The 25,496-nt window shown below is 52.4% G+C and overlaps 1 protein-coding gene across 1 annotated transcript in view; it reads left to right on the forward strand.

Moving 5' to 3' along the window:
- Positions 1-24,870, forward strand: part of PLEKHG3 (pleckstrin homology and RhoGEF domain containing G3) — a 94,263-nt gene extending 69,393 nt beyond the window's left edge. Inside the window, exons 5-20 of the mRNA XM_075613353.1 lie at positions 3,421-3,490; positions 6,556-6,605; positions 7,473-7,623; positions 8,168-8,299; positions 8,782-8,964; positions 9,170-9,262; positions 10,945-11,031; positions 11,190-11,223; positions 13,222-13,317; positions 15,556-15,636; positions 16,279-16,317; positions 17,056-17,066; positions 18,544-18,744; positions 20,027-20,140; positions 20,781-22,296; positions 23,229-24,870. Coding sequence (XP_075469468.1) covers positions 3,421-3,490; positions 6,556-6,605; positions 7,473-7,623; positions 8,168-8,299; positions 8,782-8,964; positions 9,170-9,262; positions 10,945-11,031; positions 11,190-11,223; positions 13,222-13,317; positions 15,556-15,636; positions 16,279-16,317; positions 17,056-17,066; positions 18,544-18,744; positions 20,027-20,140; positions 20,781-22,296; positions 23,229-24,139 — 3,769 coding nt within the window. The 3' untranslated portion in view covers positions 24,140-24,870. The remainder of the gene's footprint in view (positions 1-3,420; positions 3,491-6,555; positions 6,606-7,472; positions 7,624-8,167; positions 8,300-8,781; positions 8,965-9,169; positions 9,263-10,944; positions 11,032-11,189; positions 11,224-13,221; positions 13,318-15,555; positions 15,637-16,278; positions 16,318-17,055; positions 17,067-18,543; positions 18,745-20,026; positions 20,141-20,780; positions 22,297-23,228) is intronic.
- The last annotated feature ends 626 nt before the right edge of the window (positions 24,871-25,496 follow it).

Consider the following 25,496-nt stretch of genomic DNA (forward strand, 5'->3'; position numbering starts at 1 on the left):
GTGTACATCTCGGCCCCCAGCCTCCTGCGTGCGGCATCGCACGGCGTGTACATCTCGGCCCCCAGCCTCCTGCGTGCGGCATCGCACGGCGTGTACATCTCGGCCCCCAGCCTCCTGCGTGCGGCATCGCACGGCGTGTACATCTCGGCCCCCAGCCTCCTGCGTGCGGCATCGCACGGCGTGTACATCTCGGCCTCCTGCGTGCGGCATCGCACGGCGTGTACATCTCGGCCTCCTGCGTGCGGCATCGCACGGCGTGTACATCTCGGCCCCCAGCCACCTGCGTGCGGCATCGCACGGCGTGTACATCTCGGCCCCCAGCCTCCTGCGTGCGGCATCGCACGGCGTGTACATCTCGGCCCCCAGCCTCCTGCGTGCGGTATCGCACGGCGTGTACATCTCGGCCCCCAGCCTCCTGCGTGCGGTATCGCACGGCGTGTACATCTCGGCCCCCAGCCTCCTGCGTGCGGCATCGCACGGCGTGTACATCTCGGCCCCCAGCCTCCTGCGTGCGGCATCGCACGGCGTGTACATCTCGGCCCCCAGCCTCCTGCGTGCGGCATCGCACGGCGTGTACATCTCGGCCCCCAGCCTCCTGCGTGCGGTATCGCACGGCGTGTACATCTCGGCCCCCAGCCTCCTGCGTGCGGTATCGCACGGAGTGTACATCTCGGCCCCCAGCCTCCTGCGTGCGGCATCGCACGGCGTGTACATCTCGGCCCCCAGCCTCCTGCGTGCGGTATCGCACGGCGTGTACATCTCGGCCCCCAGCCTCCTGCGTGCGGCATCGCACGGAGTGTACATCTCGGCCCCCAGCCTCCTGCGTGCGGCATCGCACGGCGTGTACATCTCGGCCCCCAGCCTCCTGCGTGCGGCATCGCACGGCGTGTACATCTCGGCCCCCAGCCTCCTGCGTGCGGTATCGCACGGCGTGTACATCTCGGCCCCCAGCCTCCTGCGTGCGGCATCGCACGGCGTGTACATCTCGGCCCCCAGCCTCCTGCGTGCGGCATCGCACGGCGTGTACATCTCGGCCCCCAGCCTCCTGCGTGCGGCATCGCACGGCGTGTACATCTCGGCCCCCAGCCTCCTGCGTGCGGCATCGCACGGCGTGTACATCTCGGCCCCCAGCCTCCTGCGTGCGGCATCGCACGGCGTGTACATCTCGGCCCCCAGCCTCCTGCGTGCGGCATCGCACGGCGTGTACATCTCGGCCCCCAGCCTCCTGCGTGCGGTATCGCACGGCGTGTACATCTCGGCCCCCAGCCTCCTGCGTGCGGCATCGCACGGCGTGTACATCTCGGCCCCCAGCCTCCTGCGTGCGGCATCGCACGGCGTGTACATCTCGGCCCCCAGCCTCCTGCGTGCGGCATCGCACGACGTGTACATCTCGGCCCCCAGCCTCCTGCGTGCGGCATCGCACGGCGTGTACATCTCGGCCCCCAGCCTCCTGCGTGCGGCATCGCACGGCGTGTACATCTCGGCCCCCAGCCTCCTGCGTGCGGCATCGCACGGCGTGTACATCTCGGCCCCCAGCCTCCTGCGTGCGGCATCGCACGGAGTGTACATCTCGGCCCCCAGCCTCCTGCGTGCGGCATCGCACGGCGTGTACATCTCGGCCCCCAGCCTCCTGCGTGCGGCATCGCACGGCGTGTACATCTCGGCCCCCAGCCTCCTGCGTGCGGCATCGCACGGCGTGTACATCTCGGCCCCCAGCCTCCTGCGTGCGGCATCGCACGGCGTGTACATCTCGGCCCCCAGCCTCCTGCGTGCGGCATCGCACGGCGTGTACATCTCGGCCCCCAGCCTCCTGCGTGCGGCATCGCACGGCGTGTACATCTCGGCCCCCAGCCTCCTGCGTGCGGCATCGCACGGCGTGTACATCTCGGCCCCCAGCCTCCTGCGTGCGGCATCGCACGGCGTGTACATCTCGGCCCCCAGCCTCCTGCGTGCGGCATCGCACGGCGTGTACATCTCGGCCCCCAGCCTCCTGCGTGCGGCATCGCACGGCGTGTACATCTCGGCCCCCAGCCTCCTGCGTGCGGCATCGCACGGCGTGTACATCTCGGCCCCCAGCCTCCTGCGTGCGGCATCGCACGGCGTGTACATCTCGGCCCCCAGCCTCCTGCGTGCGGCATCGCACGGAGTGTACATCTCGGCCCCCAGCCTCCTGCGTGCGGCATCGCACGGCGTGTACATCTCGGCCCCCAGCCTCCTGCGTGCGGCATCGCACGGCGTGTACATCTCGGCCTCCTGCGTGCGGCATCGCACGGCGTGTACATCTCGGCCTCCTGCGTGCGGCATCGCACGGCGTGTACATCTCGGCCCCCAGCCTCCTGCGTGCGGCATCGCACGGCGTGTACATCTCGGCCCCCAGCCTCCTGCGTGCGGCATCGCACGGTGTGTACATCTCGGCCCCTAGCCTCCTGCGTGCGGTATCGCACGGCGTGTACATCTCGGCCCCCAGCCTCCTGCGTGCGGCATCGCACGGCGCGTACATCTCGGCCCCCAGCCTCCTGCGTGCGGCATCGCACGGCGTGTACATCTCGGCCCCCAGCCTCCTGTGTACATCACATTCTGGGACATGGAAATACAGCATCAGTGACGTTTGCCCGTTTTTCAGCCTTTTTGTGCTGAAATCCAGAATACCCACATGAATGAGTTCTGCCGTTCTGTGTGCACCGTGTCTCACCCGCGATTCCCGCGCTATGTGACCTCCGATTTCTCTTTGCATAACGCTTCTTCGTCGCTGGGATTCTGTCTCTAAAAAGTCTAATTTTATCTACATTTTTTCTTTTTCCATTAATATTCTTGTCCCAAGAAGTGCACTAACAAAGCTTTATCCAGGTAGGTACTTACCTGTGTGTCCCAGGTGCGGTTCCATTAATCAGATCCAGAGCCGCCCCCCCCCCCAAAAAAAATAATAATAATATATATATATATATAATATAGGTTATATGCATGCGTGTGTGTAATCCACTTTTATTATATATATTTTTCCCCCTGAACCTATATTTAATATGTCAAATCCTCCTTTTTTTCCTGTTTTGGAGAATTATTGATGTCAAAGCATTTTCTGGTGACCAGCTGCACCCTCTCTCCCTGCACGTGCTACAAAGTGACATCTCGTGGTATAATCATGGGGGGTCTGCATAAAGCAGTGTGAAAGATGAAGGGGTTACAGAGCTGAGCGCTTTCTTTGCAGTGCATGTCCATGCCATGTATTTAGGTGGCACAGGGCCATTAAAGGCAGCTCCTTGCATCCTCCGCCGGTGCCAGTGTTTTCCGTGGCCTGCATGGCGTGGCATTGAGGTCACCGCACGCTGTTTGTGATGACACTGCCGTGGTCTCTGACACGCTCACGTGTGACCCCCGAGGCTGCGTGGTTACTCACCGGGGGTTTGCTTTCTCTTTGCTCAGCGAGCTCCTGCAGGACCTGGATAGTTGCAGTGATGACCCTGTGGCCGTGGCCAGCTGCTTTGTGGAAAAGGTGAGCTGTGCCCACACAAATACCAGACCTAATGTCTGTGTTTGTATCTCTCTCTCTGTGTGTGTGTGTGTCTCTCTGTGTATCTCTCTCTCAGTGTGTGTGTCTCTCTCTGTGTGTGTGTGTGTGTCTCTCTCTGTGTATCTCTCTCTCTCGGTGTGTGTGTGTCTCTCTGTGTATCTCTCTCTATCGGTGTGTGTTTGTCTCTCGGTGTGTGTGTCTCTCTGTGTATGTGTGTGTGTCTCTGTGTATCTCTCTATCGGTGTGTGTGTGTCTCTCGGTGTGTGTGTGTGTGTGTGTGTGTCTCTCGGTGTGTGTGTGTCTCTCGGTGTGTGTGTGTGTCTCTCGGTGTGTGTGTGTGTGTCTCTCGGTGTGTGTGTGTGTGTCTCTCGGTGTGTGTCTGTGTGTCTCTCTCTCTCGGTCTCTGTGTGTGTCTCTCTCTCTCTCGGTCTCTGTGTGTGTCTCTCTCTCTCTCGGTCTCTGTGTGTGTCTCTCTCTCTCTCGGTCTCTGTGTGTGTCTCTCTCTCTCGGTCTCTGTGTGTGTCTCTCTCTCTCGGTCTCTGTGTGTGTCTCTCTCTCTCGGTCTCTGTGTGTGTCTCTCTCTCTCTCGGTCTCTGTGTGTGTCTCTCTCTCTCTCGGTCCCTGTGTGTCTCTCTCTCTCGGTCTCTGTGTGTCTCTCTCTCTCTCGGTCTCTGTGTGTCTCTCTCTCTCTCGGTCTCTGTGTGTCTCTCTCTCTCGGTCTCTGTGTGCGTGTTTCTGTCTCTGTGTGCGTGTGTCTCTGTGTGCGTGTCTCTGTCTCTGTGTGCATGTCTCTGTGTGTGTGTCTGTTTCATTGTGTGTGTGTGTGTGTGCGCGCGCGCGTGTCTGTCTTTGTGTGTGTGTGCGTGTCTGTCTCTCTTGGTGTGCGTGTCTCTCTTGGTGTGCGTGTCTCTCTTGGTGTGCGTGTCTCTCTTGGTGTGCGTGTGCGTGTCTCTCTTGGTGTGCGTGTGCGTGTCTCTCTTGGTGTGCGTGTCTCTCTTGGTGTGCGTGTCTCTCTTGGTGTGCGTGTCTCTCTTGGTGTGCGTGTGCGTGTCTCTCTTGGTGTGCGTGTGCGTGTCTCTCTTGGTGTGCGTGTGCGTGTCTCTCTTGGTGTGCGTGTGCGTGTGCGTGTCTCTCTTGGTGTGCGTGTGCGTGTCTCTCTCGGTGTGCGTGTGCGTGTCTCTCTCGGTGTGCGTGTGCGTGTCTCTCTCGGTGTGCGTGTGCGTCTCTCTCTCGGTGTGCGTGTGCGTGTCTCTCTCGGTGTGCGTGTGCGTGTCTCTCTCGGTGTGCGTGCCTCTCTTTCTCGGTGTGCGTGTAAGTGTGTCTCTCTTGGTGTCTCTCTCTCTTGGTGTATGTGTGTCTCTCTCTCTCTCTCTTGGTGTGTCTCTCTCTCTCTTGGTGTGTCTCTCTCTCTCTCTCTCTTTTGGTGTCTCTCTCTCTCTCTTGGGGTCTCTCTCTCTCTTGGGGTGTGTGTGGGTGTCTCTCGCTCTATTGGCGTGTGTGTGCGTCTCGCTCTTGGGGGTGTGTGTGTGCGTGTGCGTCTCGCTCTTGGGGTGTGTGTGTGTGCGTCTCGCTCTGGGGGGGGGGGTGTGCGCGTCTCGCTCTTGGGGTGTGTGTGTGCGTCTCGCTCTTGGGGTGTGTGTGTGTGTGTGCGTCTCGCTCTTGGGGTGGGTGTGTGTGTGTGTGCGTCTCGCTCTTGGGGTGTGTGTGTGTGCGTGCCTCGCTCTTGGGGTGTGTGTGTGTGCGTGCCTCGCTCTTGGGGTGTGTGTGTGTGTGTATGTGCGCCTCGCTCTTGGGGTGTGTGTGTGTGCGCCTCGCTCTTGGGGTGTGTGTGTGTGTCTCTCTTGGTGTGTGTGTGTCTCTCTTGGTGTGTGTGTGTGTCTCTCTTGGTGTGTGTGTGTGTCTCTCTTGGTGTGTGTGTGCGCCCCTCTTGGGGTGTGTGTGTATCACAGCCCGTTACATGAATATGTTCTATGAACTAGAACGTGCTTATCGTTAAATCCAAAATTGGCTTCGTCCTCATGCGTGCCACTAATTTGTGTTGCTAGCCCCTCTGGTGTTGAAGGGGTTAATGGTCTCTTCTCCTGTTGGGAAGATTTCGTATTGGCGCAGGAAGTCCCCCTGATCGCAGCGATCTCTCTAATCCCGTTTCCATGCTATTCTGGCTCTACATTTTCCTACAGCCAAATGCAGGAGCTCCGATATGCGCCTGCAGCCGTGCAAGTGTTAATACCAGCGATGACCCAATACTGCAGCCGTGCAAGTGTTAATACCAGCGGTGACCCAATACTGCAGCCGTGCAAGTGTTAATACCGGCGGTGACCCAATACTGCCGGCGTGGGCACCGCCAGTCCTCAAGGGCCACCGACAGGTCAGGATTTCAGGATATCCCTGCTTCAGCACCTGTGCTGAAGCTGGGATATGCTTAATACCCTGATACCCTAATACCCTGATACCCTAATACCCTGATTCAGTGACACTATACTCTCATAGTAGGTGAGCTGCAGAGAAGGATTCTGGGACTTCGTTACTCACCGTAATCTTAATGGTGTGTCTGATTTGCGGCCATTACCATCTCCACAATGCAAAGTCCCCAACCAAGGAGGCACAGGAGTCCAGAAGCATTAAAAGCTGCCTCTGAACAGGTCCCGGATTCTGCACTTCCTTCTTCCAGAGAAGTAACTCTAGGGAATTCATGTTCTAAAGTGGCTGGGAAACCAAATGTGACATGGGTCACTCCCAGAATCCTTCCCTGCAGCCTAACCACTGGAGGACACATGACCAAGGGGGGAATGAGGGACTTGTGAAGGACATGCAGGGACAATGGTATGTCATCAGTTAAATTAAGAGTGGTGATACTCCCTAGTATTATCCCACACTGGGTAATACCCCGTGCAGTATTAGGAAGGGAAGGTACTTTGCGGTTTGCATGGAAACCCGGAACAGCAGAGTATTATTGAGCTGGGTGACGTGTGCGAGGTGAGAGCATGCGGCCGCGTCCTGTCTCCGGCGTGTCCGGACAATCTCTAACTCGTGTTCTCTGTCTGCAGAGTCAGGAATTCGATATTTACACCCAGTACTGCACCAATTATCCAAGTAAGTCACATGCGAGCAGTACGCTGAGTTATGCACGGGGGGGGGGGGGGGGAGGGGCGTGGCACCGGGGGGACGGGCGTGGGAGTGGAGGGGGTGGGGGGGTAAGAGTCTGTGACCTGTCTGAACAAGTGACTCGGGAAAGCAGTCGTCTGAATTCCACGTGGAGCCGGGGTGTGATCCTCTGCGGATGTTCTTGCGCAACAGGAGAGGGGCTGCAATTATTTATCAGACGCCCCAACATATGGAAGACGTGTTTACTGACATTATAAATCAGTCGCGTGTGCGTGTATATCTATCTCAATATGTGTAATATGTGCGTGTGTATGTGAACACATTTATATAGATTTACACACACGTGTCTGTATGTGTGTGTAAATCTATATAAATGTGTATACACGCGTGTGTGTGTCTTTGTGTGTGTGTGTCTTTGTGTGTGTGTGTGTGTGTATATACACCGTATGTTTAGGATTTCAGCCAACGAGCAGAGTAGGCGGCCGGCTTTTTAAATGGACGTAAGCAGTGTTAATGGTTTTTACTCTGTTCCACGCGTGTATATTTCCATTTTGCGTGTGTGTGCGTGTCTCAGACGGGGAACATCTCAGTAGAAGCCATTACAGGCTCCTGCTGCAGGGAAGGGTTTAGGGTCTTGTTTACTGAGCAGTGTTGCTTCACAGGACATCTTTCCGTGCGAACGTCCCCTTGCAGCCCGTTTACTTAGCTGGGCCATGTTACCTAAGCCATGCTGGAAGGGGCCCTTCGGAGTGCGCTGCTTGGTTAATTTGGCTCTAATTATTTGGAAGGGGCTTTAGAGAACATTCCAGGTCACCCAGAGCTGTGTAGCCCCCCGTTTCATGCTGGGCTCTCGTTTCAGCTCTGTAGCCACCTTGACCGAGTGCATGAGAAACAAGGTCCTGGCCAAGTTCTTCAGAGAGCGGCAGGAGTTGCTGAACCATTCGCTGCCTCTCGGATCCTACCTCCTGAAACCAGTGCAGCGGATCCTAAAATACCACCTCCTTCTGCAGGTACTGTGCACACCGCCCCGGCACCTCACCGGTCAGCACCGGCTGGGCAGAGGAGGGCGCTTGAGCAATGTGACATGGGGTACGTTCTAGTATAGTGCAGTAACTGGGGGGGGGGAGGGGGGTACTCTGGGCCACCTAATAATGCACAACCTGCCCTGTGCAGAGGCAACCGGTTACTTCAACTATAGAGGCGTCTGCGCCCTCTCCCTGCACCTGGTCTCTCACCCCCTGGCGCCCTCTCCCTGCACCTGCTCTCTCACCCCCTGGCGCCCTCTCCCTGCACCTGCTCTCTCACCCCATGGTGTGCTCTCGTCCCCTCTTCCCTCCCCCCTGCATTCCCACTCCCCATATATATATGAAGGAATACACCATGTAGCCTCGAGCTTCCATTCCTGTTGTTACCCGAGGCAGCGAGGCTGTCGGGCCCCCGAGGCAGCCGGGCCCCCGAGGCAGCGAGGCTGTCGGGCCCCCGAGGCAGCCGGGCCCCCGAGGCAGCGAGGCTGTCGGGCCCCCAGCACCGCTCACGCTGTATTCCACCCGGCAGGAAATAGCCAAACACTTCGATGTGAAGGAGGAGGGTTACGAAGTGGTGGAGGAAGCCATCGAGACCATGACCGGTGTCGCCTGGTACATCAACGACATGAAGCGGAAACACGAGCACGCCGTGCGCCTGCAGGTAGGCGACCCGACCACGGGGCCCGGGGCCCCATCTATAGGCCCCCCCCCGTCAGAGGGTTTCATAAGTGGAATACAGCTGTATCCCATGATATGGAGGGGCTTACAATGTGTATCTAATATAATTTGCTGATAAGACTGTCTGTCAATTCCCAACGCCGCAGGTAAATTGTTTGCAAAGTTATTAGTCTAACGGATAACCACGATTAGAGGATATTCAGTGTTCCCAAAACATGCCTATTTCACAGGATACAAATAAGTAAAACAATTACTTTAACGCGGATTTCCGATGGGATCTTTGTCACGTGGCGATTACACGGAGAAGTGGCACTGACCCTTTCAGGGGATTCCTTTTATTTAGCCCGCGCTCTGCGAGTTCTGCTCCGCGTGGGCAGAACCAGCGCGGGCACCATATTGTTTGGCTGGTGTGACCAGGAACTGTGAACTTAACCCTTTGTTGGCTTCGCCTCTGACCTTTCGCAGGAGATCCAGTCGTTGCTGCTGAACTGGAAAGGTTTTGACCTGACCACGTACGGGGAGCTGGTTCTGGAGGGGACCTTCCGGGTCCAGCGCACCCGCAGCGAGAGAACCTTCTTCCTCTTTGACAAGGCGTTTTTTATCACCAAGAAACGCGGCGATCACTTTGTCTACAAAACGCACATCCCGGTAACGACGTGTTTGTACTTGTGGGGGGGGGGGGGAGGGGGTTGACGCGCACGATTTGTGCGACTGGGCTGGTCAGTTCGTAAAGAAGAAATGTGTCCTCGCTGATTATCCGTGGAGTTGTATTTTAATTTATTGTGTGTTTCTTTTCCCCCCTCCCCCCTCCCTCCCTGCCCCCCTCCCTGCCCCCCTCCCCCCTCCCCCGCAGTGTTCGAGCTTGATGCTGATTGAGAGTACGAGGGACTCCCTCTACTTCAGCGTCGCTCACTATAAGAACAGCAAGCAGCAGCACAATGTGCAGGTACGGGGCGTCCGCGCTGAACCACGGCGACTCCTAACCGTGTAACACTGGCACCTCCCCCTCGTCCCTAACGATAATGAGCGCGCCGCAGTCTGCATAGACACGGAGTAGCTGCATGTATCGCCGCAGGGAGAATAGAACGTGTGTAATGGGTTACATGGCGCTGGCACCTTCTATGGTTAATTATAATAAGTATTTTTAAACAATTTTTGTAAAACCCTCTTTTGTTAAATCTTTATCTGTTTGGTAATCGTTCATTAGTTAGTGAATTAAAATGTTTGTAGTCACGCTGAGCGATTTCCTCTGTCTGCTCCCTGTGCGATAACACAATGTGCTGAAAGGGAGTGTGCGCAGGCAAGCCCCCCATCTCTCCCCATACAGGCAAAGCCACCCTCCTCTCCCCATACAGGCAAGCCCCCCCCCCTCTCCCCATACAGGCAAAGCCACCCTCTTCTCCCCAATACAGGCAAAGCCCTCCTCCCCCCCCCCCCCCCCATACAGGCAAAGCCCCCCTCCTCTCCCCCATACAGGCAAAGCCCCCCTCCTCCATACAGGCAAATCCCCCCTCCTCTCCTCCATACAGGCAAAGCCCCCCATATCTCCCCCATACAGGCAAAGCCCCCCTCCTCTCCCCCATACAGGCAAAGCCCCCCCTCCTCTCCCCCATACAGGCAAAGCCCTCCCCCCTCTCCACCATACAGGCAAAGCCCCCCTTCTCTCCCCCCATACAGGCAAAGCCCCCCTCCTCTTCCCCCATACAGGCAAAGCCCCCCTCCTCACCCCCCATACAGGCAAAGCCCCCCTCCTCACCCCCCATACAGGCAAAGCCCCCCTCCTCTCCCCCATACAGGCAAAGCCCCCCTCCTCTCCCCCATACAGGCAAAGCCCCCCTCCTCTCCCCATACAGGCAAAGCCCCCCTCCTCTCCCCATACAGGCAAAGCCCCCCTCCTCTGCCCCATACAGGCAAAGCCCCCCTCCTCTCCCCATACAGGCAAAGCCCCCCTCCTCTCCCCCATACAGGCAAAGCCCCCCTCCTCTCCCCATACAGGCAAAGCCGCCCTCCTCTCTCCCAATACAGGCAAAGCCCCCCTCCTCTCCCCCATACAGGCAAAGCCCCCCTCCTCTCCCCCATACAGGCAAAGCCCCCCTCCTCTCACCCATACAGGCAAAGCCCCCCTCCTCTCCCCATACAGGCAAAGCCCCCCTCCTCTCCCCATACAGGCAAAGCCCCCCTCCTCTCCCCATACAGGCAAAGCCCCCCTCCTCTCCCCCATACAGGCAAAGTCCCCCTCCTCTCCCCCATACAGGCAAAGCCCCCCTCCTCTCCCCCATACTGGCAAAGCCCCCCTCTCCTCCATACAGGCAAAGCCCCCCTCCTCCCCCTCCCTACAGGCAATGCCCCAACCCATCTCTCCTCCCCCTTTCTTTATGGCCTCAGACAGGGTGGGCTAGAGGTTAGACAAACCTCTCCCCCCTCTCACGATTTCATAGATCCCAAATACAAGAAAATCCTTACTGACCCAGAACAGACACGGTTAACATCACATTGTGTTTTTGTTTTCTTTAAACTAAGCGGGATTGCACTTGTGTGAGCGCGTGTCCCTCCTTCCCGCCCCCCTTCCTGTCTGGTTAGGGAGTTCTCGGGCTGGGCTGTTGCCTGACGCGTCCCTTTCTGTTACAGGCCAAGACGGTGGAGGAGAAGCGTGTCTGGACTCATCACATCAAGAAACTTATTCTGGAAAACCACCACGCAATTATCCCACAGAAGGTAGGGCGGGCAGGGGGAGGGGGGGACTGGGGCACAGGGAGCGGGAGTTTAAAATGGATTCCTCTCATGGATTAATGGCCTTTGTGCAAATTGCACTTTTCAAAAAAATATTTTAAAAAAGTGCAAAAACCGCTAGAAATGTCTGCTTTTTATTTCAGGCGAAGGAAGCGATCTTGGAAATGGACGCCATGTGTAAGTGTTAAATACTTTCTTACGTCCTTGTCACAAATTTCCGATCCGATATTGTGGGGTTTGCATTAACTCAGTCAGCGCCTGTGTCTTTTTAGTTACCCGCTGCGGACCCCCTGATACCAGCACCACGCTTCTTATTTCCAACTGCACAAATCCACCAAAATACTGATGTGCGTACATTTCACACGCGGTGAGGCACACGCATTAATCTGCACACGCATTAATATAAACACGCGGTGAGGCACACGCATTAATATAAACACGCGGTGAGGCACACGCATTAATATAAACACGCGGTGAGGCACACGCATTAATATAAACACGCGGTGAGGCACACGCATTAATCTGCACACGCATTAATATAAACACGCGGTGAGGCACACACATTAATATAAACACGCGGTGAGGCACACGCATTAATCTGCACACGCATTAATATAAACACGCGGTGAGGCACACACATTAATATAAACACGCGGTGAGGCACACGCATTAATCTGCACACGCATTAATCTGCACACGCATTAATCTGCACACGCGGTGAGGCACACGCATTAATCTAAACACGCGGTGAGGCACACGCATTAATCTGAACACGCGGTGAGGCACATGCATTAATCTGAACACACGGTGAGGCACACGCATTAATATAAACACGCGGTGAGGCACACGCATTAATCTGAACACGCGGTGAGGCACACGCGTTAATCTGAACACGCGGTGAGGCACACGCGTTAATCTGAACATGCGGTGAGGCACACGCGTTAATCTGCACGCGGTGAGGCACACGCATTAATCTGCACACGCGGTGAGGCACACGCATTAATCTGCACACGCGGTGAGGCAAACGCATTAATCTGCACACGCGGTGAGGCACACGCATTAATCTGCACACGCGGTGAGGCACACGCATTAAATCGGCACACGCATTAAATCGGCACACGCAGTGAGGCACACGCATTAATCGGCACACGCATTAATCGGCACACGCATTAATCGGCACACGCATTCGTATTCACACATGGAAAATAATTGTACCATGTTGGTTTTTATTTCATGTAAAAAAAATCTAGAAGAATAAAAGGAAACAAACATCGATCCCATGTTATTAGACTAACAAATGGTTTATAGTATATACAAGCTCACACGGTCACCACCTGGGACCCGAGCGGCCCTGGGACCCGAGCGGCCCTGGGACCCGAGCTGGCGTAGGAGCTGGCGCTGGGAGCTGGCCCTGGGACCCGAGCGGGCCTGGGAGCTGGCGCTGGGACCCGGCGCTGGGAGCTGGCCCTGGGACCCGAGCGGGCCTGGGAGCTGGCGCTGGGACCCGGCGCTGGGAGCTGGCCCTGGGACCCGAGCCGGCCTGGGAGCTGGCGCTGGGACCCGAGCTGGCGCTGGGAGCTGGCCCTGGGACCCGAGCTGGCGCTGGGAGCTGGCCCTGGGACCCGAGCGGGCCTGGGAGCTGGCGCTGGGACCCGGCGCTGGGAGCTGGCCCTGGGACCCGAGCCGGCCTGGGAGCTGGCGCTGGGAGCAGGCCCTGGGACCCGAGCGGGCCTGGGAGCTGGCGCTGGGACCCGGCGCTGGGACCCGGCGCTGGGAGCTGGCGCTGGGACCCGGCGCTCTTTAGACATCGGTTGGTTATTAAATTCACCACTTTTTTTTTATTACGAAAGCTTTTTACCTGTCTGTCGTGTATATGATCTGCACAAGTCTATATATATACGGTCATCCAATAAGAAGCCGCCACATCATGCCCACCATTACACTGCAGCTTCCTATTGGCCATGGGACTCGTGAGCGACTCTGGTAACTCGGTAACCGGAGGGAATGTGGAGCTGAAATAGCGCTGTTCCCCTCCGGAGGCCAAAGGGTTAAATGCTTGAATTATTTCGGTTAAAATTGAGTAAGCGGCATTACTGCTTTCAGCCGTTAGAAGCTTCTGGAATGAGCCGCACGTCAGTCGGAGCCGTGTTAATTTCTCTGTTTGTTGCTTCTCAGATCCTGGACGTTACCGGTACAGTCCGGAAAGAGCCAAGAAGACCATGTCTGTTGTTGACCCTACAGTTGTACATCGGTCTGGCCGCAGACAGTCCGGTAAGTGACCATTTGATGATAACGCCGCCTCCTTACCGAGTCACTGGTTAAAGGTGCTGTCCCATTGAGCAGCTTCAGTAAAGTGGAATAATTTGGCCATCCATGGGTCATCTCCAGCCTCTAATCTCTCTCTCCTCCAGCCACCTATAGTCTCTCCTCCTCCAGCCACCTATAGTCTCTCCTCCTCCTCCAGCCGCCTATAGTCTCTCCTCCTCCAGCCACCTATAGTCTCTCCTCCTCCTCCAGCCGCCTATAGTCTCTCCTCCTCCAGCCGCCTATAGTCTCTCCTCCTCCAGCCGCCTATAGTCTCTCCTCCTCCAGCCGCCTATAGTCTCTCCTCCTCCAGCCGCCTATAGTCTCTCCTCCTCCTCCAGCCACCTATAGTCTCTCCTCCTCCTCCAGCCGCCTATAGTCTCTCCTCCTCCAGCCGCCTATAGTCTCTCCTCCTCCAGCCGCCTATAGTCTCTCCTCCTCTAGCCGCCTATAGTCTCTCCTCCTCCTCCAGCCGCCTATAGTCTCTCCTCCTCCAGCCACATATAGTCTCTCCTCCTCCAGCCGCCTATAGTCTCTCCTCCTCCAGCCGCCTATAGTCTCTCCTCCTCCTCCAGCCGTCTAGTCTCTCCTCCTCCTCCAGCCGCCTATAGTCTCTCTCCTCCAGCCGCCTATAGTCTCTCCTCCTCTAGCCGCCTATAGTCTCTCCTCCTCCTCCAGCCGCCTATAGTCTCTCCTCCTCCAGCCACATATAGTCTCTCCTCCTCCAGCCGCCTATAGTCTCTCCTCCTCCAGCCGCCTATAGTCTCTCCTCCTCCTCCAGCCGCCTATAGTCTCTCCTCCTCCTCCAGCCGCCTATAGTCTCTCCTCCTCCAGCCGCCTATAGTCTCTCCTCCTCCAGCCGCCTATAGTCTCTCCTCCTCTAGCCGCCTATAGTCTCTCCTCCTCCTCCAGCCGCCTATAGTCTCTCCTCCTCCAGCCACATATAGTCTCTCCTCCTCCAGCCGCCTATAGTCTCTCCTCCTCCAGCCGCCTATAGTCTCTCCTCCTCCTCCAGCCGCCTATAGTCTCTCCTCCTCCTCCAGCCGTCTAGTCTCTCCTCCTCCTCCAGCCGCCTATAGTCTCTCCTCCTCCAGCCGCCTATAGTCTCTCCTCCTCCAGCCGCCTACAGCATGCTGTAATTTGTCATATTTAGGAACTTTTCAGATTGACGTCTGCTGCCCCATATATGCAAAGCACAATAATAAATGTGACTGGGTACACGGGTGCTGATTTTGGTACACGCTCGCACCTGTACTGTATGTAGGAGGAGCGCAGCATGGATTCCCAATGTGCAATAAAAGGTTTTGAACATTTCTCCTATATTGGAAAATACTGCGACTTCACACTAAATTAAAGGCAATTTGTACAAAAATACACTGATGTGAAACTGCACATTTAAGACGGACGCTGAAGCGCGGGTCTCTACACGCTTAATATGTGCTGCAAATTTCTGTGAGAGGGGGGGTCTCTTTTCCTCTCTCCCCTGTGAGGAGAAGGTGGGGGGGTCTCTTTTCCTCTCTCCCCTGTGAGGAGAAGGTGGGGGGGGGGGATCTCTTTACCTCTCTCCCGTGAGTAGAGGGGGACAATGTGTGTGTGTGTGGGGGGGAGGGGGGGATGGATCTCTTTTCCTCTCTCCCCTGTGAGGAGAAGGTGGGGGGTGGATCTCTTTTCAGCATAAAGCCTGAATTTATGCTATTGAACAATACCGCGTGACATTTAATCCTGCATTAAACCGATCGGGGTCTCTGTATCTTTTAGGGGTGCCAGCTACTGATCCCCCCCCCTAAGGCCAGCACCTGACTCTCTATTCCCACTGCACAAATTCAGACAATATTGCTGTGCACGCAGCGACACACACACACACAGACACACACACACACACACTAATTCCCAGACAGCGATGCACACGCCGCTATAATATTGTTAGCCCCGTATTGCATGTAAACAGACACACAATAAAAACACACAATAAAAGCCAAACTCATTTTTTGAGTTCGTATGCCTTTTATTAGACTGACAAGTGGTTTATAGTATGTGCAAGTGATTATCAGGTGTGTGTACACTGTTCTGGGGTTTGCACACTCGCACACATACAGGGATACCACGGCACATGTATACTCTCTCTCACGCCGGGCTCTCGCCCACGGAGCTGCTTGGGGTTTTCGTGGCAAACCCATAAACATGTTTTCTGTGTCCTGTCCCCAGATCCGAATCGCTATAAATACAATCCTGGGAATGTTAAGGAGGGCCGCGCAGACCCCGCAGATAAAGGCCGCAGAAAGTCTGGTGCGAGATTCTTTTGTACGGGATTAGGGTGCAGCGGGATACAGCGCTTGGGAGTGAAAGTGACACGGGGGGCTCCTCTGTAGCCCTTTAACTGCAGGACAGTCTGCAACATATTACTTGATTGTGTATTGCAGTCCTATCCAGCAACAAAAGTTCCCTTCGCTGCTATAGGGGGGCTGCAACACACAGCAGCAAAGGGGTTAACAAAGGCATTTCATTGTCTACTAAACTGCTCTCCCAGAAGACCCCTCACGACCCATTCACATGCAAGGGTGATCGATGTCTTCCGGTGTGTTCTGGGAAATAACTGTGTTTAGTAAATATGGGCCATCGTAATCACCGCTTTATCGCCAATCAGGTGGTAATTGTATAATTGGAGGGAAGCTGATTGCCGGGGATTAGCGGGCGACTGGAAATAGATTTCTGGGAGTGGTGAAGGGATCAGGTGGTGACGGACTAATCACGGGTGACAGAATTGAGGTTGGAGTCCGGCGAACGCGGTGGTGTAAATGGAGACGATTTGGGGAAATGATGCAGGGTACGGGGTGTGATTTCTGGGATCGGTAGGGGGGAAATATACAAGTAATAAGTTATACTATGTTTCATTAAACCGGTTTTCTCTCCTTCTTTCTGTTGTTGTAGAGCCTTCTAAACACATTGTAAAGCATCTGAGCGAGAGAGGTAAGCGCCCGCTCATTCTCGCTGCTTGTGAGAACCCCGTTTAAAACGCACAGGTTTCAAAATTAGCTTGTAAGCTCTTTGGGACCCATTTAATTATGTGCTGCACTATTTAACATACTGTATATCGTTTAGATTGTGTGTGTGTGTGTGTGTGTGTGTGTGTGTGTGTGTGTGTGTGTGTATGTATATATATATATAACACACACACATCATTTATATACACACAAACACACACACACACCATCTAAACAATATATGTTAAGCAGTGCAGTACATGATGAAATGGGTGTGTATGTATGTGGGTATGTATGTGTACACACACTTTATTTAACATTTCCTGAGAAATGATTACGAGCACCAGAGAGCACCCAAAATAGGTAGTTCAATAAAGTGTCTCTGTCTGTCTCTCTGTCTAGCAAATAATTCTCTAAAGTGCCATTACTATGTCCGTAAAAATGCGTTGCAATGGCTCTTTATAGGTATCGAGTAGATATGTACGTATGTGTTTATTTATATAGTGCCATTTATGTACACAGCGCTTCCCAGCAGTAATACACGCGACATAATAATATAACACAGAATGGGAATACGGGACATACAAGTAACAGTAGGAAAGGAGTCTCTGCCCCGAAGAGCTCGCAGTATAAAGAATAGCTACAGATATGTGATATATCATTTCCCAATTTGAAATAACTTATTTCTCCCCCCCCCCCTTTCTTCATTGCATGTGACCTGCAGCTGGATTAAAGGTAAGACCGCTCCCGTTCTCTTCACTTAGAGGCAGGGGGACTTCGTGTAATTGGGCTAAGTAAAAAAAAAAAAAAGTCTGTTCGTTTTGCATTAAAACTGCTTTGTGAAGATAGAATTGAGACGTTGATCTCTCTGGAGCTGATGTCATCGCGGTGCGTGATGACCTCACCGGCGAGTGAGGAGGCGGCTTGTGACCTGGGTCCCGGCATGCTAGTGCTTCCTTTCCAGTGCTTGGGAAGTTAGCCGTTTGCACCATGCGCAGGGCAGACACAAGGCCACTGCCCCCCCGCACACTCAGCTTCTTCTTTACTCAGTAAAGGGTGTGTACGTTGTGTTCTGAGTGTGTGACAAAAATGTGTTTCATTGCTGTATTTCCCCCAACCTGTGCTTGTCTTGGCTTCTCATCTGGGTCCAATATATGGTTAGAACTGCCTTGCAAGATGTTCCATTATGGAGCGGTATCTAGTGAAGAGTTACAGGAGCTGTGATGGTGCTAGAGGTGGGATTCCTTGTATTGAATTAGAAATCTAGGGAAAAAAAGAACTTCTCAACTAGTTTCCATTTATATAGCCAGAACTTTGATAATCAATGGATATATGAAATGAGTTGCCATATTCCTACTGAGGAACCTCATCGGAGGAGGCGAGCATGTCTGAGTGATGTCCAAGGAGTGCGGAGCACAGCAGCATGTCTGAGTGATGTCCAAGGAGTGCGGAGCACAGCAGCATGTCTGTGAGATGTCCAAGGAGTGCGGTGCAGCATGTCTGAGAGATGTACAAGGAGTGCGGTGCACAGCAGCATGTCTGTGAGATGTACAAGGAGTGCGGTGCAGAGCAGCATGTCTGTGAGATGTCCAAGGAGTGCGGTGCACAGCAGCATGTCTGTGAGATGGCAAAAGTACAATATATACAGCAGGATGGCCAACTCCCGTCCTCAAGGGCCACCAACAGGCCGTGTTTTCCCTGCTTTGGCACAGGTGGTTCAATCACTGGCTCAGTACACCTGTGCTGAAGCAGGGATATCCTTAAAACCTGACCTGTTGGTGGCCCTTGAGGACTGGAGTTGGCCACCCCTGAGTTACATACAGAGACCCTTTGATAGAGAGGCTAGTCCGCTGTCCCTGAGCTGCCTGTTAATAATGCACACTGTGCTAAATGGACTATTGAAGCTATAAGTAATGGCATAAACTCTTCACTCCGTCTTAGGACTCTCTATTGCAAACATAACTCAGCTCTTAATAGTGCCTCGCTTGGGCTGCCTTCCGCCCGCAGCTCTGTGTACACTGCCTGCAGCGTCACATTGTGTTATCATTAACAGCAGGCAGTGTACGCTGCGCTGTGCAGCCTGACGCCCAGCGGGGCACTGAACCTCTGACAAGTTCCATTCGGTGCAGACGGAAGCAGAAAGCGCTGTCTGCGTCTGTGTAGGCGCCCCCCCCCCCACCACCACCTTTAAAAGGAACCCTTGTTTATACAGCACACCGGCAGTGTCGGAGCCCTGCGGGAGGTTGGGGACTCCCTCCAGCTCAGTGTCCGCAGCTTGACATCCAGCCTCGGGCAGGCTGAGGGGGAGGATGTGCTGACCAGCGAGCCGCTGAGTAAAAGCTCAGGGGCAGAGCACAGTGCCTCTGAGGAGGAGGAGGAGGAGGAGGACGAGGAGTTGGGAGATGATGAGCAGGTAGCAGATTTCGCAGACTCCCTGCTCGCGGCCATACATTGCTGGCACTATAGAGCCAAGAGTTTGCTTTATACTTGGGGCGCTGCCACGGTGAGGGTCTCCCTCTCTCTCTCTCCTGTTCCTCCTTGTGTGGTATGCGCCAGTCTAATCCTAATAAATTAACCCATCCTTCGCCTCTTGAATGAACTCTGCATGGCTCACTGGTTGAGTGATGTTAACACTTTCGGCAACATGGTGCATCGTCCGAGCTAATGCGAAGTGTCTGCATGCTGGTATAACGCATACCCGTCATGGTTCCGTGTCATAACCGTGTCAACAACTAATCGCATGAGCTGAAGTAACAGGTGTGGCATTGAGTGAAGACTAATGCACAGAAGGGGTTAATTATGAGATGGTTTGTGGGAGCTTTGTTTAGCCGGGGTGCGCAAACTGAGGGGGAGCGAAACATTTTCCATGGGGGAGCAGCGGTTGCAGAGGTCCCGCGCTCTTCCCGCCAGGCATTTAAATTAAATGCTGGGGGACCGCGTGAGGCCTCTGCAACTTCCCTTTACCTTCGGCAATGTGGCGTCAAGTGATGTCACGTTGCCATGGCAATATGACGTCATTTGACGCCAGAGACGAGGTAAGGAGGGGGGTGCGAGCTGGGGGGGGGAGGGCACAGGAGGAAAAGTTTGCACACCTCTGCATTAGAGGAAATAGCCAACATTATTTGGTCTGTAGAGACTACTAAATATCAGTATATGAACCTATTTCGCTTTCAATGAAGAATTTGCCGGTAAGGCCGGTGCAGGGAAGGAAGGGTATTCTGTATGTTTGTTTGAACGTGTGTTTTTCTGTTAGAGTAAAGTTTCATTTGCTACCAACCGGTAGTTAAAATCAGACACAGGACCTCTGCATCCTTTTTAAGTTATTTTAAGGAAAGTCTAAATCTGGTCAATATTGGCGCAAAAGCTCATATTAGAAAAGTGTTTTTTGTTTTTTTAAGCTAAATAAAGTGAGCGCATCTTTAATTTCAACAAAAACAATTCTTTGAAAGAAAAGTGGCACTTTACATTTCTAGATAAATTTTAAAAAACTGGTACTCCTGGGTCTGTAAAAATATATATTTTAAAAATGGTGATTGAAAAGATAAGTAGTAAATATAATGTAAGCGGGAACATTACCGTGACTGCTTCCCCAGAGGTGCAGGGAAGGAGTGCTGCTCTGATAGCTCCGCTGCCTGGGGGGGTTAATTGGGATGTTACACGCACTCTGACTGTCCCCATCGCCTCTTTATCTGCAGAGCAGAGAGTCTGGGCTGCAGGAGGCATCAAAGGGGTTCAAAAGGCAAAATAGCGAGTCCTCCGGGAACCCAGAGAAGCGGCGCAGTGTGGCGCTTACAGCTGCTAATCAGGAGGTGAGTGTAAGCTCTGCAGACAGAGCTGGAGGGCGGCAGCTTGGCAAACGGAACATCCTCTCTGCTAGACAGACCTCAAAAATATTCATCTGTGAGAGAGATCTCCCTTACCCTCCATACCTCCCTTACCCTCCATACCTCCCTTACCCTCCATACCTCCCTTACCCTCCATACCTCCCTTGCCCTCCATATCCTCCCTTACCCTCCATACCTCCCTTGCCCTCCATATCCTCCCTTGCCCTCCATATCCTCCCTTGCCCTCCATATCCTCCCTTGCCCTCCCATACCTTCTTTACCCTCTCTTACCCTCCCATATAATGTGGTTTGGGAAGCTGACCCAGTAAAAAAAAAAAAAAAAAAAACTTGAAATGCTTTTATATACTTATATTTTTTTTTTAGAATTTCCTGGAGCGACCCATAAAAGCTAAAAGCAAAAAAAACACACAAGATCAATGCAGAACCACTGTCCTTAATATTGCATGTCATTATTAACCATGCTGCAAGACCTTTAACTATCTCTTATATTTTATTTTAATTGGGGTTTTAGTTCAAAACTTTTTTTTTATACTATGTCCTGAAACTGAATAAATACCAAAGTAAATCAATTAAAGCATGTTCTTTTATAATTTTTTCTGCTCAGGTTGTGGGTGAAATAGAAAAGGGAAACCCTGAGCCAGATGAGATATACAGCGCAGTGAGGGTGAACCCGTCTGAGATGGGGTTACCTGCTCCCTTGGAGATGGGTGAGGAGGATCTGCAGGTGGAAGTAGAGAGGAAAATACCTGCAGATGTGTCGGCTCCAGTGGACAATGGAGAAACTGAGCACGTAGAAGACCTGAAGACTTTTAGCAGTGAAGAGGAAGAGGAGGCAACACCCCCTGAGTCGGACAGTATCCTCCCTCCTTCTGTGCTGAACCAAGCCAGTGTTATTGCCGAGAGGTTCATAAATAACATGTCCAGAAGGAGTAGCTTGGCTTTGGACGATGGGAAGCTCATTGGCTTCTTAACCCCCAGGTTAACAAGCCGGAGCAGCAGTTTGATAAGCCTGGATTGTACAGAGAAAGTTCTCTATTGCAATGGGTCCTCTGACTTTCAGATCTCTGTGCCACATCAAGATGCTTCATCCGATGCCGGAGCTGCAACCACAGAGTCTCTTGGTAGAGTCAACTCTGCCAGTGCGGAGAATTTGATTGAGGAGCGAGAGAGAACCGTGTGCAAGAGGCGGGAGTCCATCTTGTCCGTTCAGGATAGACAACTTCTTGACAAGATCAAAAGCTACTATGACACTGCTGAGAATGAGGATGCAGCTTTTTGCATCAAACGCAGAGAGAGTTTGTCATACATCCCCACCGGACTTGTAAGAAACTCTGTCTTTAAGATTAACAGTCTCCCGCGGTATGATACCAGCCAGGTGTCTTTGGCACCGCAAAGGATAGGTAGCTCTTCTAGTAATGCCAGCTCAGGGGGTAGCAGACCTGCCTCCTGGACAGAATTTCCCACTTTTCCCAACGAAGGGGTGTCCAAAATGCCGAGTTCTCGACCACAAGAGATGTTTGTGCCACACCAAAATTCCGATCCAGAAGATCACATCCCCATTACAGACAAGAATGCAGGTCCAGAAGATCAGATTCCCATAACGGACAACGAATTTAAATCTCCCACAGAGATGATTAAAGTGTGGGAGGAGATTGAGAAGCAAAGCGCGTGGAAAGAGAAGACGGTTGCCCCGGAGGGCAGAGACGTGGATTCCAGGAGTGAGGACAAGCCATTGAAAACCCTGGAGAATGGGGTGGAATCTCATGAGCCACTGATGATCCTGGAGGACAGCGACCTCAGCACTATAACAGAGGAATCTCCAGCTCATACGCCAGAGCGCACCTCCCCATCTCAGTCTGGGAATCCTACAACCGACCAGAACTTTAACTATCTGGATTTTAAAACACCCATTAAGCTTCACCCCAAGATAATGCAGCTGGCAAACTGTATGGATGGAGACATGTCAGAGAAGATGAAGAACAAGGTGTATCAGCTAGCCAGGCAGTACAGCCAGAGAATTAAATGCAACAAGCCTGCCCCACGACGCCTGAAGGAGATAGAAGAGGATCTAAGAAGAAACAGCCTGCCATCTGTGCAAGAGGAGAAGCAGGAAGAGAAAGGTGAGGCACTGCTCAGGACAGGGTCTTCAAATCAATGAGATGAGTGAGTCTCAGCCCTGGGGGGTGCAAGATAGAGGGTCGGGACTTACCAAACTCTGATACGGGGGACAGAAGCTTAATTCCTCGTTAACTGACATTGACTTGAATGGCATTTAACATGGAATCGAGCAACAGATGTCACCTGATTTATCACGGAAAATTTCCATTACTCTCAGCAGAATTTCTTGAAATAAATCTGGTTCTGCACCTGACAGACTTTACTAAATAAGGCTGCGTTTATAGTAACCGTGATGGCGCGCTCTGCGAGAATAAATCTGTGGAAGTCAATGAGAGCGTCCATAGTGGGCGCGATGCAGACCGACCACGCAGCAGAATTTTCAAGCTTCAAATCAATGTGTTATTTCCGCACAGCGGCCGCGTCACGTGAGTGGTTCATCCTGTGAGGGCGAACCAACCATGTGACGTGTCCACCACGCCTCCCCATCGCCACTCACCTCAGTGCAAGGATCGCTCGAGCGATAGGCGTGCGCGGCTCCATGCGCTCGCCTGCTATAATCTCAGCCTAACCCTCAATAACCGTACTGTGGGCCAGTCACAAGTTCTTGGCTGACGTGATTTTCTAAGAACTGCTTCAGTAGCTGAGCTCTCATTGCTGCAAATTTGTAACTGGGAATACTTTATTTTCTTGGGTAGGTGTGCCCTTCTCCCCCTCCCATCTCTCAAACCAAAGCACTATTCCTGCATATTTTGCATTTTTTTTAATTCTGTTTTCCACATTTAACCTTCATGAACATTACCTTCGTAAATAGAAAGCACTCATACTTAAGCCCACCATGTACCATCATACAGAATTATCCACGAGACTAATCCCACATTGAGTCTTGTGTTGCAGAAGCACATCTCAACACTCACGGTTGTTTCTCTGTTTCTAGGTAAACTGAAGCCCTCGTTGTCACTTCCCATCTACGACCACGTTGTCCTCCAAGAACATGGCCCTACAACTCCCACATCCGCCTCATTCCAAGAGAAATCACCCAAGCGTCTCTCCTTCCCCTCCTGTGATAGCCCAGGGACCGCTTCCCCTGTGATATCAGACTGCAGAAGTCCTCTGAGTCCAGTCAAGACAGAAAAATTCCATTGGCCCGATGTCCGAGAACTGAGATCCAGGTACACGCGTCCAACTGGAGTGGGCAAAACTCTTCCGGTGAAGAGTCAGTCCGTGCCGGACAGAATGGTGGAACACAACGTGGCAGAACCATTAGGGGCTCAAAATAAAGACTGCATCAGTCACTCGTACAGCATGAACATAAAAAACACGGACAACTTGGAGGAAATAAGTCATACTAACAAGAAAATACAGTCCCAGGCTGAATGTGCTGCGTCAGCATCGTCCAAACTAAACGGGCATATGGAGACACTGCAGAACCACAGGAATTTGGGGCAGGGGGTGGACTGCCGTTACTATGTTAGTGCAGAAGCTCCACTGGAGTACAATAAAAAAGTAATGGTCATGGAGCAGTTTCCTATCGATAAGGACTTTGTAGACCCTTCCACCCATGATTTGGAAAGTGATGACACTTATGTACACATTAGATCACCCACCACCAGAGAGAAGATCTCTTTGAAGGCGGTGATCGAGCGCTGCAAAGCTTACCAGGAGTCCGAGGAGTACAGAACCAGGGAGGAGACCTCCAAGCCAGAAGATACCACGGAGCACAATCCAGATCCTACCCATCCAGATTCAAAACAAGAGCAGCTGCTCTCGCAAAACAGTGACGTGACTCAACAGAACCGAGTGAAGAACTTGAGGGAGAAATTTCAGACTCTGAACTCAAGTAGCTGAGCTAACGTGAGTGGGAAAACACTCCGAACGTCATTAACTTTTTCATTAAAATGTAGTATCCTGAGTTTTTTTTGGAATTACAATGAAAAGGAAATAGACTGAAGTGCTCCAACCTCCAATGGAAGGTTCTTTTGGCATTTGAGGCAATTTCATTGTCTCTCATTTCCACTGTCGTTGTCCTGACCACTATAGACATTACACTGTTGCAATGCACTACATGAAGACAAGGACTGCTGAAATGATTTAAGCTATAATAGCAACACTGTATATTTTGTGTATTTTGTATTTGATTGCTCCTGTTAAATTTGCGATGGGACCCAGAATATCTTGGAATGACTTGGTTAGGGACGAGAGACTTGCATGGCCTATTCCTACTTAATAAGGGACGATTCTGCTTCCTGATGTGTGTTTTTTTTTTTGTTTTTTTTTAATTTATAAATCTTTTTGGTTTTCACTTAACCTTCAGATCCCGAGTGATCAATGCATCTCGTCTGGGTCTTCTGCCTGAATGTGATTAGAGATTGACCACGCTTGACCACGCGGGCGACGAGTGCATGTTCCAAGCAAGGCATTGAGAAAAGCATAACTTTATATTCCCACGCTATTTATTGTTTCTTTGTCAATGTTTTAATATTTAAAAAAAAAAAATGGATGTCCTGTACAAATACGTTTCTGTAATTACTTCTCTGTGATGTAAATACAATTCATTCAATAAAGGAATGTGCAATAATGATATGACCAGCTGGGTCAATTGCTTCATATCGCAATAATTAGGGCTGCATTGCGTTGCAATTCATTTGTAGGCGCATCTGGCAGTGACTGGGCTAAGGGCATTTTATTGGAGGTGTTTTTTTAACAGCATGTTACCCATTTTTACCTAAAAAAAAATAAATTAAGATAAGAACAGGGAGTTATTGTATTGTCATTTGGTAATTTATGGCAGGAGGTTTGGGGTATAACGAACAGTGACTAGATCAGGGGCAACCAACTCCACTCCTCAAGGGCCACCAACAAGTCAGGTTTTCAGGATATCCCTGCTTCAGCACAGGTGGCTCAGTCAAAGACTGCACTACCTGTGCTGAAGCAAGGATATTGTGAAAACCTGACTTTCAGGGGTTTTCTCTGGGAATGTTGGGGGGGCTTTGTTGTTTTGGTTATAATTCGTCACTAAAGGAACCATTTTCTTAAATTCAGAAATGTAAACAATTTCATGTTTGTGTGTTGCCGACTGTGACCCTTGCAGTGCTAGATTATGCAACGAATGGTGAGTCTCTCTGGCACTGAAATAGTTAATGCAGTATGTTTTGAAGACTGTGTGTGTATTTGTGTATATATATATATATATATATATATATAT

This window comes from Ascaphus truei, chromosome 9 (assembly GCF_040206685.1).
Source record: "Ascaphus truei isolate aAscTru1 chromosome 9, aAscTru1.hap1, whole genome shotgun sequence".
NCBI classification, from domain to species: domain Eukaryota; kingdom Metazoa; phylum Chordata; class Amphibia; order Anura; family Ascaphidae; genus Ascaphus; species Ascaphus truei.